Genomic DNA, 14,633 nt, shown 5'->3' with positions numbered 1-14,633 from the left:
CTTTGCGTAACTGTAGTATTACGAATTCTGAATGAAAACATGTAAAACACTTTCTTCATTGCACACCGAGCAATACGCATTACAATTTTTTCTCATTATTTTCACGAATAATTCCCTTACGTTCGATATACACAATTCTTCACAAAATATATCACTGTAAGATCTAGCCTTATCGGTTCGAAATCTTTACGCAATCGATGGAAAACTTTAGCAAAGAAAGAAAGGCATCGTTAACCATAGAAATTCTTACGAAAAATTCTGTAGGAAAGACGACAAAAAACGACGAGGTATCGAGATATTTCAAACGTACCGCCTTCGACAACCCCACTATAATTCGTCTGGCATGGACCACGCAGTCGCGCGTATGGAAGTGAACATATAGGGGATCCCTTTCTTGAAACTCCAGTAATCGTGTCTAGCCTTGTCACGAACCATTGCGACTGGAGGTGTCTCCTATACTCGTGCCGGCGTACTACGCGGAGAAGCCTCGCTATTTAACCTGCCTGCAGTAGATCCCAAACTTACTGAACACGTAACAGTTTGCCGAGTGTTTGAAAACCAACGACAAAACCACCAGACAGCGAGACGCGAGGGATCGAAGGGAAAAAGAGGACCGACTGCCTCGAAAGTTTCATGTGTTACGACGCACAACAAGATGAGGCTGACGCAAAGGTGTCTCGGGAACATCAGCAAGATGCTGGATTTTTACTCACAGTTCAATCCTTCGCCGCTTTCGATAAAACAGTTCATCGATTTCGGTGAGTGTTAGTCGACCAGTCGAAACGGAGAGCTCGCCTTATTGGCAAACGTTACACACACCTAGATTCGACGTACAGTGTCCTCGAATATCCAAAATTAATACCTCGTTCACCTACTATTTTTTTTTCTCTCACCTCGTTCCTGTGTTTTCGTATCATCGTTTCGGGAAGGACGAATCGATCGAACAACGACCTCGAGAGAACACAGGGCATCGTACTTGTGTGTCTAGTTTACATTTACGAATAGATGCCAACGATGGCGTTCCTGTAACGTTTTCCCATTTTCACGGCTAATCACAGGCAGAAATCAAACGCGATTTATCAATGGATCGTGCTGTTAGAAAGATCGGGGTGTCGTATTCTTCGTAGTCGCGTATGGGATCAGCATTGCGCGATGATGTAATAGGTGTCCGCGTAAACAAAGCACACATTATGATCGAACTCCTTTTGCTTTTTTTTTTACCATTTAACGATGGACCTTGCGTGTCTACCGAATTATACCTTATCCAGCTGATTACCGATGGAAAGTACCAACACTTTAGATAGAGCTGAGTGCTTATCGCATGCACTTTGTAGAAATGCACTAAAATTCGTCCACCTAAACGTTCACACTTTTTAGACGACGTGAAATTGTTGGAACATTTGGTTGTCGCGTAAATCGACAAAAGAGATTTGTTCGAATTAAAGGAACCGGAAATGCGACGAGAGATTGTTGGCAAGGATCGAGGACTCTCTGATAAAAATACCAGGAGTCAGTTAAAGTGAATTACAACATTCTAAAGCGTTTCTACCATAAACGAAACGTCGAATTTCCCCCAAGAAAAATCCAAGAAAACTGTGAAATATTCGTAAACGTAGAGATGTAAGATTGCTACTCTTGTCTTCTGTGTTATCGATCCTCAAATGTCAGTGGACTCTCGAGGCGCCAGATTTGTACCAATTCTCTCGGATTAACGCGCGCTTAATATCTTCAATTCCTAAATTACCCGACACCATTCCCCGATTACTCGCCGCTGCGTCGATTCCGGTGGCCAGTTATAATCGTTCAGCAATGGAGGTCACATGAAGTTGAGATTAATCTGTGGATTCTTGCGGGAATTGGACTTGCGTCATACGTTGCTGTACGATCACGCGGTTCGTTAATCTCTTTTATGCGCTCGCCGGTTAGAAAATTTCTGACTACGTAGCAATAAAAATGAACGAAACATAAAATCGTGACAAAATCTCTAAATATACATCTGTATGACAATTACTAATTTTGAATAAAATATTGAAAAAGAAGCAGTCTCTGTAAATAAACTCATAGAAGTTCATTTATATTAATCCTCATATACCTTGTTATCTTTAGATTACAAGTTCTTTGTAAGAGTAACAAACACGTCGACCACTGAATGGATTACATTTTCCTCATTCAGTAAAATCACACGTGTTTCGTCTGTCAATCAGCATTGTTTTCAAGGTGTTCACACGTCGCTAAACGTGTCCATCGGGTCTCTCCTATTTCAATATCCCTCATTGTTCCCTCTCCTTAACGAATCGACCGTCCGCTTCTATTATCGTTACATATCCGCGATACAAAGCGTACAGAATCGACGAAATCGAACCTAGTGTGTATCTTTAGAAGATCCTCGCGTTTGCACAAGTTTCTGTCGATTCTGACGTCTATCCTGTCACCGTCATCGCGATCACCTCTCATCTCGTATATAAAATTAGCCAGAATTTTCGCAGCGAGTTCGAGATCGTGGCGATTTTCACATCGCGAACAATTATCACCGCGTTTGTTTGTCGAGCTGATTACGCGGTTGCAAGCAAATATGCTAATGACAGCAGCCCACGAGCCGCAATAACATCCTGTTTCGCCTTTGATCCGCCTCGTCCGCCGTTTGGAATTAATCATACCGTTTCGTTCATGTTTTACAACGCTCGTAAACAAGCAGAGTCGTGCATTTGAACGTGTTTAGTCCATCTTGAGATAGAAGAAAGGAAAGAGGAAAAGAGAATACTTTGGATAAATGTCGAGTTAAGAAATGAAAACGATACGGCATTCGATAACGGGCATGTTTTCTCTCTGAATAAATATTGACGCTGCGTTTGCCTTTTAAACTTACGCGAAGGCCAAACCTTGGGCGAATCTGGTTCACGTGGACCGCTTTTGCGGGGATCTATATAACAACGCTGCTGCACTAAACGACGAGATATCATTTCTCGAGATGTCCTCCTCTGTGCGCGAGCTTTCTAAGTCGTTTTTCGGGATGTAGAAAATAATCCGCAGATCTCCCCTTGAACTTCTTAATGTTCCTCGTTCGATAAGTCTCCTTTCAATAACACAGAGAATAGAGGAAAATGAAAGTTCCAACAGCGAGGAAATTGAATTCGTACGGAATATTTAAGACTCTGCTATTTTCTCCCTGGATTCCATAAATAGGCAATCGTTTAAGAAACACTTTTAAACAGATGAACCAACTTATTACTCAAGCTGACATCTCCGGTGCTCAAGAATATTGAGCTCTTTCGACGGGGTCAAGGTTGGCCAATCAGCGTTGCAATGTCCCTCGAATTCGGCCAGTGCCACTGGTTTCCTAGAGGCTTCCACGAAAATAGAGTGGCAAGCGCATTATTAGAGCAGCTGGAGTGCTGCCATTTTCGCTTGTGGGCGAACCCTTGGAGTTTGAACTCCCGATAAATTCGCCTTTGAATCCGTGCCCGCCTCTTTCTGACGCAGACCACAACCTTTACGATCCTCCACCTCGAAATAGTATGTCATTCCTCGCGTAAGATTCCCCGCAACGCTTCCGTCTACTTAAAACAAGAATATTCATTCATTCGTGGTACACGAACTTTCCAAGTAACCCTCTTCGTTACCGGTGACAATTAGGGTGCGTCTTTCGGTTTGTACAGTTAATGGAAGAGATATAGCGTCAGCGTCGTTAATTATTTGTGAATTGATATCTCAGATTTCTGCTCACAATCTTCCATTATGGTTCAAGTGCAGACAAATTGTTTAAATATAGTAGAGTGGAGGAACTAATTCAGAGTTAATAGAGAACGACGGCCCTGAACGATGCTCGAGCTCGTTATCTTCCACGAATTCCTGTTTAGACTCTCGGATTGCGTGTATTTTGACACCTGACTGATTTTACAACCTCGCATATATCGCTTCCATCTACTATACAAGCGAATACACTCGCGGAGGAAAGTTTCTCGATGCTCGAGGGCTCGAGTAATCGACTTTGTGCAATTTGTCAGCTGACTCTGACCACAACCTTGTTATCTTTCGTCGCTTCCACTCTTTGTCTTCTAGATTAAATTGTGCACACGCAGAGAAAGGGAGAAGTACGGTGTTAATAACGGTGTGTACGTGTGCTTTCATCGAAACGTTTCGTTGATTCTTTTGTCCAGCCGTGGATAGGAATGTTTAAAGAACGACTACATCGAACAAGGACGCGTGTTATCGACGTTCTCTATCCGAGAGTAACCGGCAATTTACTATGATTTCGTAATATTTCTCTTCCGTCTCTATTCGTTCGACGTGTTTGCTTCCCTTTCACTCGAAACGAAACTTTGTTGCTGATAATTGCTTCTGAATGAAATTGACATCAGTTCGACGTTTATCAGAGCGTTATCTAATAATTCGTTCTCCTTGAAACGTTTATTCTATGCACGCGTGCAGCCGTGAATCGTGCATTGGCCTGTGCACATCGAGATTAAAGCTTGAAAGCTAAACAGCTGCTTCCTCACCAGCTACAACCGCTCCGCAGCGGTTCTAGAACCGACTATGGGATTTTTATTGCGATAGTACAGGTCGATGAGTAATAGTTGTTTCGCTGATAAACGCTTACGTCGTTCTTTCATTCGATATTCTATTCTAATCGAACCGAAGTAAATTTAGCAACGGAGAAACGATTGCAATTCAATTTCGAACCACTGTACAACGTGTGTGTTAGATTAGGCTACAATTTTCGCTAGAAAAAATTGAAACTTTTCACGCGTAAGAGAATAATATTTTGGCGGGAAAAGGTAAATTCGACTGTTCAACACTCGAAATTGTTTAAAGAAATAACGATTAATGGTAAAAAAGAGGAGAAAATGTTAAAAGAAGTTTGAGAAGCACTGCCAATTTGCACACAACGTTATCTCGTTCCCTTGCATGCGTATTACGCATGCACATGCGAGACACCATTTGAAAAATACGATTAGGATGCTTCTAGCATGTTCTCCACGATGGTAGCCACCGAGGACAGAGTCTGACCGAGTTTTTACTCTATCAACGAGTGAGGTTGCTCTGGTCGAGGGATCGCACGTCCCTTCCATCAAATCCAAAGATTGAACGATCTCGAATGGGTGAACAAGTTGTTCCATTTCCTTCGAATTACTCGAGAACGTCGATTAATACCCGTTGGAAGTAATTACTTACCTAGAAAAGAAGGATTTCCATCTTTTTATCTAGCAGAAAAAAATAGTCGACGTATTTTTCACCTCATTACGCAACAATGATACGAAGTATGGTAACGAGTATATCAATTACATCGTATGAAATATCTCGGAGAGTCGAATAACAACACAGTTACAACTCTCGTTTTGTAAATTCTCATCCCGGCTGGAGTTTCCAGGAACTATGAATTATTCAGCACCCTTTCGCAGAAGGAGTTAAAAAAACAGACGTGAAAAGTATTCAACTGCGCTTGGCAGGAAGAGTAGTTCGCAAACATTCTCAACCGGCGATTCGAACTATCGACACTCGAGCACCAATTGAAATCAATGTTAATCTATCGTCAAGTATCGTAACACAGAGAGATAGGAGGAACTCGTGATGAAAATCGAGCTCCTACGCAATTTTTCTTACGACTGTTTACCAAAACAAACCGAGCCAAACTGATGAATCAGTTTGCGACGATAATTTTTTTTTCCTCGATAAAATTTCACCAACTATGAAAACGAGATTACTCGTTTATCGGATCGCCTGTTATTGCGGATATGATCCCCCCCCGAAGAACTTTGCACCGCGTATACATTCTTTTATCGCAGCCGAAAAAAAAAAAAAGTTATTTATGCCTCGGCAAACATTGTTTCGCGTCCTCGATGTTTATTAACACGCAGCAGCGACGCGACGTTGAGTCACCATCCGCCGGAAGAAGAGCTATTTTCACGGAAATTCCTGCAGCCTTCGGTTCGATCGTAAAATAAAATAAAGCGCGAAGAATGCGGAAGAATCGATTGGCCCATACGATTGAACCTTCTGTGACGAAGAATTAGAAAATATAAAGAAATTATCCAAATAAATTATATTTTATTTGCGATCAAGTACTTCTTATTCATTTTTTCACATTTTTACGAATCTAGAAAATATAAGAAACGTTCTTTTGAAATATTTCTTAAATTTTCTCTTAGAAGTCATCTCTGAGAACGTTGTGATTTTCGTTAAATTCCACTTGACGAAGAATTCCCTGTCGATTATTTGCGAATCAACTGGTCTTTGGATGCTCGAAACTGAAGCATCAAAGGCAGGACCTTGGACCGTCGAAGAAAATTGATTTAAAGTGGTTAAGGTCGATGTATAGCGAAGCCAGCTATACGCGTTTATAGTTCCCGTCGTTTTCCTGATTTCAGGAAGTCCCACGTGCCTTCTACTTTTGTCCTCGATACTCCCATTTCATTTCCGACCTTCCCACTGGAAACCTATTTTCCAGCCCGTCCCCTCTGCCATCTTCCATGGAACTTCGCCGAACGTTCAATTTCATCTTCTACTACATCGCACGCGATATTGACGCTCGTTAACAGAGGATAATTGTGTCCCTGAACCGCATAAAACAGCGCTTCGCAACCTCTTCATCTTGCGAAAATGGAATCAACGATAATTGACACGAAGTTTTATCTTGGTGCAAAACCTGCGGCTTGTAACACGAATCTTCGCGGAAACGTTATTACGTGCACGATAGATCCGACACGACTCGAGATTTGTTTTCGAATTCCTTTTCTCACGATTAAAATCACAACTTTTCAGTCTCGCCTTGCGCTATGTATCCTTTGACAGCTTGGAAAGCAGAGAACCGATGGAAATAAATTTAGAATGGTAAATCGAAACGATGGGAAATTTATGACGCCTTCTAGATTACAGCATAGCAATCGATGCGTTAACACTCGCGATTTATTTGTCCTTGCGTGCATAACTAACGTCACGTGGAAGAATTTCACATGTTCGATAACTTTTTACGTAGAAAAAGGAAAAAGAAATTGAACTGTCATATTTTATCCTGGAAAATACTCTTTAATCCCTATGAGACTCTTCTGGAATATAAGATTGCTTTTGCGAGCTCGATACCTGACATCGTGACAGATCAAAGCCACCAATTACGCGATTCATTCTTGCTCGACTAGGTCAAGCTTGATTCGCAAATTCGCGACTTCGTTACCTGCTCTTCAATTCGCTAATGATTCTCAATAATACAGCGGGCTATACATATATGTAGGTCAAGCTGATCCCTATTGAACAAACGTATTTTCGCAGAAGAAAAAATCACGTCACGTGCTCGTCTGTTCTGACATATGCCAATCGTTAAAAAGCTCGTCAAGTGGTTGTGTTATTTTTAATCAACGGTTATATTGTTGGCGTTTATTGCTACTTGTGGCGTGATTATTACGATCGGTCAGCGAAAAGTTTGCTCGTAGAGTAATAAATCAAATTCACGAGAAATTTCGTCGAATAGAACGAAATTCCTAATTTCATTTCTAATCGTTCTTCCAATGTCACGATTATTCCAGTACTCTTGCCGCCTATGATAAAGACTCAAGGATACAGAATCGATCATGCCAATTCCGATCGTGCAATTACGTTTGTCCATCCTCAATTATGCAACTGCACTTGCCATCTTCTTTTCTGTTAACTATTCAGAAGAATTCTCGAGAATCGATCACTATTTCACTGTCGAAGCGTGGTAAATATTGATACGTTCGAGAAGGGAAACGAGTTTGTCAAGGGTTAGAGGTACGTTCCATCGCAATTCGATGCATTTTCTGACCTTCTTAACAATCGTGACGAATTTCTTGGCAGTCCACACATAGTCTCGTGGACTATGCACCATGAACAAAAAACTATTTTCGTATGTACGTAGGAAATCCATTTCGTCGGCGACGTATTAAAATACGCGTACTCGATTCAAGTCCAAAGATCAGGAGGCTCGTCCACAATCACCTCGAATCTATTGTCAACTTTTCACTATTTTATACAAACGTAAGATTCCGGCGGCGAAGTGGTTGCTTGGACTTTGTAACCCAGGAAGAGAAAACGCGCGGGTACCTGAGGGTACCATAAACTAAGCCCTTTCTCCGGAAAGTCGAACGAGGGGACTCCAACGGTTTTTCAGAGCAACGCGGAATACGACGCGGAAAGGACACTTTGGAAATAGCCGTCGAGCGAGACGGACACCGGAGCACTTAGCAGTCACTTAGAACTATACTTTAATACATTTTTGGATACCACCCTATCCTGTGGTATCAATTCATTTAAGTTGTGCTTACATAAGCTCATCTCTCACCACTGTCTGCCTTATTTTATCAACGCAGAGAAGCTTCGAGCATTCTTTCCACCGTTATTTCGAAAGACGCGAGCTTCGCGACAAGTTGTGATTATTTTTTCAAACGAACACTGGCGGAATTTTTTATTTACGCCAGTCTGTCTTTTCCTCTATAAATGAACGTCTCGTACGAAATCGTCGAGTTCTTTCTTTTAGATATTACTCTTATCAAGCTTGTTTGTTATTTTTTCGAAAAAAAAGTGAATTTCCTCTAAATTTTCGCGGCAACTTAACATAATCTAGAGAAGCGTCGATAAGTCTATAAGATAGGCTTAACAATAATCTCCACAAGACGTCGTATATGCTTTGTTACGGCTTACGCTTGTCCTCACACGGAGCAGAATGTCGGTTAGTTGATAGGAAACAGGAACATTCAACGTGTGTTAACACGTCGTACTCCAACGTTAGAAGGATCCGAGGACCGTGCGTATCGTAGTGTTTGATATACCTCGAGCGGTAAAGGTATACTTTGTGAGTTTAGCTAATTCGTTACTAATCTTACTAGGAGATGGTTATTGAATATAAGCAGATGTACTTCTACGAAACTGTATTCTGTCAATAATAATGTTTAACAATGGTTTACAAAGACTGATGCTGGTTGATTCTTGACTCGGCAAGAATCTTCCTTCTCGACTTTACACTCGAGTCGCGTAGACAGTAACGTCTAGTTGACACTTACGGAATAAGTATTGAGAACTTGGTTGCTCGAAACGGCGACTATTAGAATAACGTTCTGTCTCAAGGTTCAGAGCGTTTCTGCCCCCCAGCATCAAAAATCGTGCCCTTGTATACCCAAAAAGTCACGATTTTTGGTGGTGAGGGGGCCTATATTTTCCCAGGATTAACGGGATGCGTTCGTTTATCCTATCTGATGGGCCTTCTAGGGGGTGCGCGCTAGCCGGAAGTCTCGGCTTAACAGCCGTAACAGCTTAAATATTATCGAACCTGTGACATTAACAAAAAAAAAAAAAAGAAAATGATCGAACTCGTGATATCAACATCGAATGCTATCAATTTTCTAGTTCACCTAGAAACCTGACGGAATGCGTGGGTACAGATAATTCCACGGGGATTTCACCGACAAGCTTTGGCACAGCTGTACAGAGACAATTTCATTTTCTGCGATAGACTACGATCATGGAGGATCGTTCTCGCGTAAAAGACCTTTCCGCCCAGCTCAGCCTGTTTGGCGTGGATAATGTCGATACGTGATTTCACGGCAATTTATTATCGGCAACCGATTGCACTTGGCAGTGAATCAGCTGTTCACCGATCTATCCTCTTAATATGGAAAGGCCACTTCTGATCTTATTATTTACGTGGAACGTGATGATTATGGAAAATTGTACGAATGAGAATTATCTGCGATCGAAGAGCGTAGCGTTATCTTCGTTTCGTTCCTTCCTAAATCGTAATTAAGCAATTAAACGAAAGTTCCAGGTAGAATTGGGCATTGTCTAAGTTCCGTTTTAAGTTGAACGTAGTAGAATAGCCGTGTAATTACGGAAAGTTGCCGGAGATCGTACGACCAAGTTAAAGCGAAGTATATTTAATCCAATTAAGCAATGGGATCATGCTATTGTCCAGTGCAGCCGCGTTATCGACGATGACGTAAATGGTGGTCGAGCTTTATGATATTCGCCTTCATACTGGCCACCTCCACTATCTATTACAAAACATTTACGCTTTCCTGAAAACCGAGACGATACCGAATCGAGCCGATGTTTCTCTCCTCGCCATTGCTCGCGAACTTCTAAACATAGAACCTGAAAGTATACAAAACCGAAGATAAACTTTCCTTTCGATAATGTTTACGAGCCCATAGTTCGATAATAAACTGACCAATTGATCGCTCTAATAATAAAGGCTGGCCACTTGTGATTGAGTACCGTGCCTATAATTCCATTCAAACGTCCAGTTTAATCGACGCTCGTTATTTCACTATTATTTCGTTTGTTACTTCACCCACGTGTTAATGAACATAATCTCGACGAAAGTAATTACTCGGATGGATTAGTCGAAGATTATCGGTATGGAGAGAATCCTCGAGGCTCGAAGAAAAACCACGCAACTGGGTGAGAAGATTAGATATTGAATTAGCGGTTACGCTAATAACAAGCGTTCGGGTAAATAGGTCAGGTGACTGTAAACGATGGAATCGATTGCTCGACATTTTACGGACAATGCGCGGCGTAATAAGTTAATTTCACTGAAAAACGACCGATGCAACGTACTTCCCGTTAAATCCAGACCGATGAAAAACTTATTACCAACCAGGAAATTTCATTTTTCTAGAACGACATTTCCTTCAAACACCGCTTAAAATACTTCGGATTAGTTTACTTTTGAAAAAAAAAAAGAAAAACACGATGTTGACATTAGAAAATTTCAAAGGATAGCTAGTTATTCGTAGTATCTAAAGGGTTAAACTCGCAACCAAGTTATTCTGTGATCGATCGACGAAGTTTAACAACAGACGCCTGGACAGAGCGTCAAAAAATGACGGTATCGTCACGATACCAGTGAAGCAACGCAAACACTCTCGATTTTACAAAGGAGTGTGATAAAACGGTATCAATCTGACCAGGGTCGCACACATACACGATCGTATTTTGCAGATAGAACGACGGGGAAGCATAAACATAGGAAAAGTGTGCACATTTATGGTATATTATAAATGTTCGACCTACTTGGAGTTTCAACGAATAATGGAATACAATTGATTATTTAACTACATGTACGTGGCTCGTTTTCCTTTCTAATCCGCGCATTCTTCGCTTTCGCTGTTTGGAAATCGATAACGCGCGTAGAAATCGAAAAGGAAAATATATAAATCGCTGATCGTGTATTATCGCGTGATAATATTATATTGGAGTAGATGGAAATCACGTTTACCGAGAAATAGTTCTCCTTTTCCGACAAAGGCAATCGACTTGCGTAACGAAATGTTGTTTGCAGAGTTCGTCGTTCCGCGTCTCTTGGATTCATCAAAACAAGACGTTGAAGAGCTCTCGCTGATAAGATCGTTTAATACTATCGTGCTTCTTTTTTACCAATTATTCCTTGAATTCCTCGACAAACAACTCGTGCACTACCGTTCAAATATGCTAACAACAACTTGCATAACCGAAGAAACAACACGCTAACGATAATTGATTTCTTTTTCGTTTTCTTTGATTTAATTAACGATAGATGGGATTAAAGGAATTGTCGCGTGTTTCAGGTCTAAGTGCCTGTGAAAGGAAGTCCTTTATATTCTTAAGGAAGGAGCTGCCAGTCCGACTGGCCAATATTATGAAAGAGATCCATCTGCTGCCGGACAACTTACTGAAAATGCCTAGTGTGGGTATAGTTAATAATTTATACGCCGCTTCGTTCGAGGATATCATGCAGTTCGAGAAGGTTGAAGTCAGCGAGACCACTTTAGACAAGTGAGTCTTCAACGTGAGAACAGTCTCTTGAATGATTCGCGTTCGATTCGATGCCTCGCACAAAGACAATTTCTTTCGCCTTTGCTCGATTTCAATCAAACACGTTCCACGTATCCGAGAGAAAATGACTAAATTTCAGAATCAACGTTACACTCGTCGGAAATGGAACGCCGATCCGTGGAACGTGTCGAAAAAGAAATTCGTCTTGAATTCAGACGAGAAAGGATTAAATTATGTTTATTACATTTCTTCCGTAGGTTCTGTCAAACTTTGGTGAAAATTCGAAACAGGCACAAGGATATCGTTCAAACGATGGCGCACGGTGTTCTGGAACTGAAAGAATGCCACGACGTCGATGTACAAACGGAGAACAACATTCAGTATTTCTTGGACAGATTTCTCATGTCTCGAATCTCCATTCGTATGCTGATCAATCAACACAGTCAGTTTAATTGTCGCTTCTTCTCGCGTGGTGTCGATTGCGACAAGTGTCGTTCAATGGAACATATTCTCTGTTTGCAGCCCTTCTATTTGGCAGTGAACTGAACGGGCACAGTAGACACGTGGGATCCATAGACCCGTCGTGCGACATTATCAGCGTTGTGAAAGACGCATACGAGAAAGCGAGGCTACTCTGCGATCAATATTATCTAGCCAGCCCGGAACTTTTAGTCGAGCAACATAACGGCAAGTTTGAAAAATGTTGATTGTACTAGAGTATTGCTAGTAAGTAGTACAACACGAACAATACTTCTGTAGTAAGCAGAATGTAATAACTTACCACTGTGAAGCCTCTAAATTTCACGATGCAAGATCAGAGAAATAATAAAATCATAGGTGACAGTGAAAAGCTTACGATACAGCAATTCGGTGGCTATACGACGTCGATGAAACTTGCAGGATAAAAAAAACATATCTTAATCGAAGAATTTTTTATCTAATCGTTCTTTTCCTTTTTCAGATTTCGAGCGGTGCAGCGAAATTAGAATAGTTTACGTACCGAGCCATTTGTTCCACATACTGTTCGAGCTGTTCAAGAACAGCATGAGAGCAGTGATGGAGCACTATAATAACTCCGATTCGGACTATCCGTCTATAGCAGTGATCGTTTCGCGTGGTAAAGAGGACATTTGCGTCAAGGTAACGTTTACAAACTGTTCCTCCTAGTTATGAAAACGCCTATACGGTTGCTCGATGAATTATCCAAGCATCAAGTTCATCAATAAGCACCAGCTCGCGTGAAAATTGAATCTGACGTTTCGTCAGCGTTCTATACACATGTATCCAATATCGATGCATCGGATATTCGACACGAGACTTGTTCGTAATCATATCGAATCAACCTGGGAGAGCTTGTTCAACCGTCAGAGTCAATTTTACATACGATAACCTTAGGAAACTTTACCTTATTTAATATTTCTCACAGATGTCGGATCGAGGTGGTGGCATTCCTCGCTCCCAAATGGACCATTTGTTCAAGTATATGTACAGTACGGCACCTAGGCCAACGCAAATCGACGCTCATACTGTTCCACTGGCTGGTTATGGTTACGGTCTTCCAGTGTCACGATTATACGCCAGATATTTCCACGGTGACCTCGTCCTCCAGAGTTGCGACGGTTATGGAACCGACGCCATCGTCTACCTCAAGGTAAATTATACATCTCTGGTGTCTTTCAATTACATAAGATTACGTAACTCTCACAACGTGACATTCACGTTTGTTACGTTCCGTGATGATGGATCGAGTAACCGTTTTATTGGACAGGCTTTGTCGAACGAAGCCAACGAGCTGTTACCGATCTTCAATAAAACTTCCTCCAAGTTCTATCGAACCGCCGTGTCGAACACCGACTGGAGCAGTCAATGTGGAAGCGGCATGAACACCAGGCAATTGCGTATGAGCAACGATCAGGGACACAAATTACCTCGTGGAATGGAGGTCAGGAATTGCTAGCGAAATTCCAAACGATGGACCAAAGATTAAAGGAAGTAAGTATGCTGAGTTTGGAGATGCTTCTCGCGGAAGTCGCAGACGTACACACTTTGGAAGATATTTTAAATGTTCGAATATCGTAGCTGTATGTCTATTAAATTTCCGGTGTTCGCTTTGGAACATTCCTCGCTGTATAATTTTAAATGTTTCGATTATTATAGACACGCGGTGTTTCACGTAATTTCATGTGTGATTACATTACAAAAAGGAAAAACAAAAAGAAAACGAAAAGCAAAAAAAAAATGAATAGAAGCACTCGTCTATGTGTTTACCGAACTTTCTGATGGAAAATTGTTCGAGAATATTTCACTATTCCAAAGTGTCGAATTCCAAGCGGTGATTCAGTTGGATTAAACAAAGCGTTAGCAAAATTCTTTTCGACGGTAGTAACGCTCTGAATGTCTGCTAAATTTCCAACATGTGTTTTCGCGTTCTGTACCGAAATCATTCTTAGTGTTTCAGTGTTTCCTTTTTAAAGAGGTGTTTCGCTAACGAGCACCGATCTCGATCGACGGAACGTCGAACTGTGACAGATTGTTGTATCGGGGCAACTGCTTTCGCTGTTGTAGGCGGCTTGGAACTAGCCTTGCGACTTTCGTGTCACGAATACGTAGAAAAACTAGCGGTGATCCACGATCTAGACACAATTCTTGCGCGATCGTTGGTCCTAGCGAAGAAAAATTATAGTCGATTTGACCGCGGCTGAAACAAACGCGGTTACGACACCTACATATCACGATAATTGAAAAATTCGACTGCTCTTCTTCCCTGTATTTCTTCTTTTTCTTTTTTCTACGTTATTTTCTCTGTCCGTCACGCGTGCCTGATATAGTTAAAGAGAAGTGATGAAACGTATGGGGCACCCAGATGATTCGAA

General features: G+C 41.4%; 1 protein-coding gene across 2 annotated transcripts; it reads left to right on the top strand.

The window, feature by feature from the left end:
* Positions 1-416: 416 nt before the first annotated feature.
* Positions 417-14,611, top strand: LOC108571308 (pyruvate dehydrogenase (acetyl-transferring) kinase, mitochondrial). Of its 2 annotated transcripts, none has more exons than XM_017933314.1 (7): positions 417-758; positions 11,553-11,760; positions 12,018-12,202; positions 12,283-12,447; positions 12,722-12,900; positions 13,187-13,411; positions 13,529-14,611. In XM_017933314.1, exons 1-7 carry the CDS (start codon positions 656-658, stop codon positions 13,715-13,717), a joined length of 1,254 nt encoding a protein of 417 aa, XP_017788803.1. In that variant the 5' UTR covers positions 417-655; the 3' UTR covers positions 13,718-14,611. The 2 variants fall into 2 exon arrangements, with proteins under 2 accessions (XP_017788803.1, XP_017788804.1); XM_017933315.1 differs by having other exon boundaries at positions 12,283-12,451; positions 12,738-12,900.
* The last annotated feature ends 22 nt before the right edge of the window (positions 14,612-14,633 follow it).

This window comes from Habropoda laboriosa, unplaced genomic scaffold, assembly GCF_001263275.1.
Source record: "Habropoda laboriosa isolate 0110345459 unplaced genomic scaffold, ASM126327v1 scaffold57, whole genome shotgun sequence".
Classification (NCBI taxonomy): domain Eukaryota; kingdom Metazoa; phylum Arthropoda; class Insecta; order Hymenoptera; family Apidae; genus Habropoda; species Habropoda laboriosa.
This window is presented reverse-complemented; position numbering and strand designations above follow the sequence as displayed.

Bases quoted from the DNA above. Each gene is read 5' to 3' on its own strand.
- LOC108571308 (XM_017933314.1), top strand. From the start codon at position 656: ATGAGGCTGACGCAAAGGTGTCTCGGGAACATCAGCAAGATGCTGGAT. The intron at 759-11,552 runs GTGAGTGTTAGT...CGCGTGTTTCAG, and splicing joins AAAACAGTTCATCGATTTCG to GTCTAAGTGCCTGTGAAAGG. The intron at 11,761-12,017 runs GTGAGTCTTCAA...TTTCTTCCGTAG, and splicing joins AGCGAGACCACTTTAGACAA to GTTCTGTCAAACTTTGGTGA.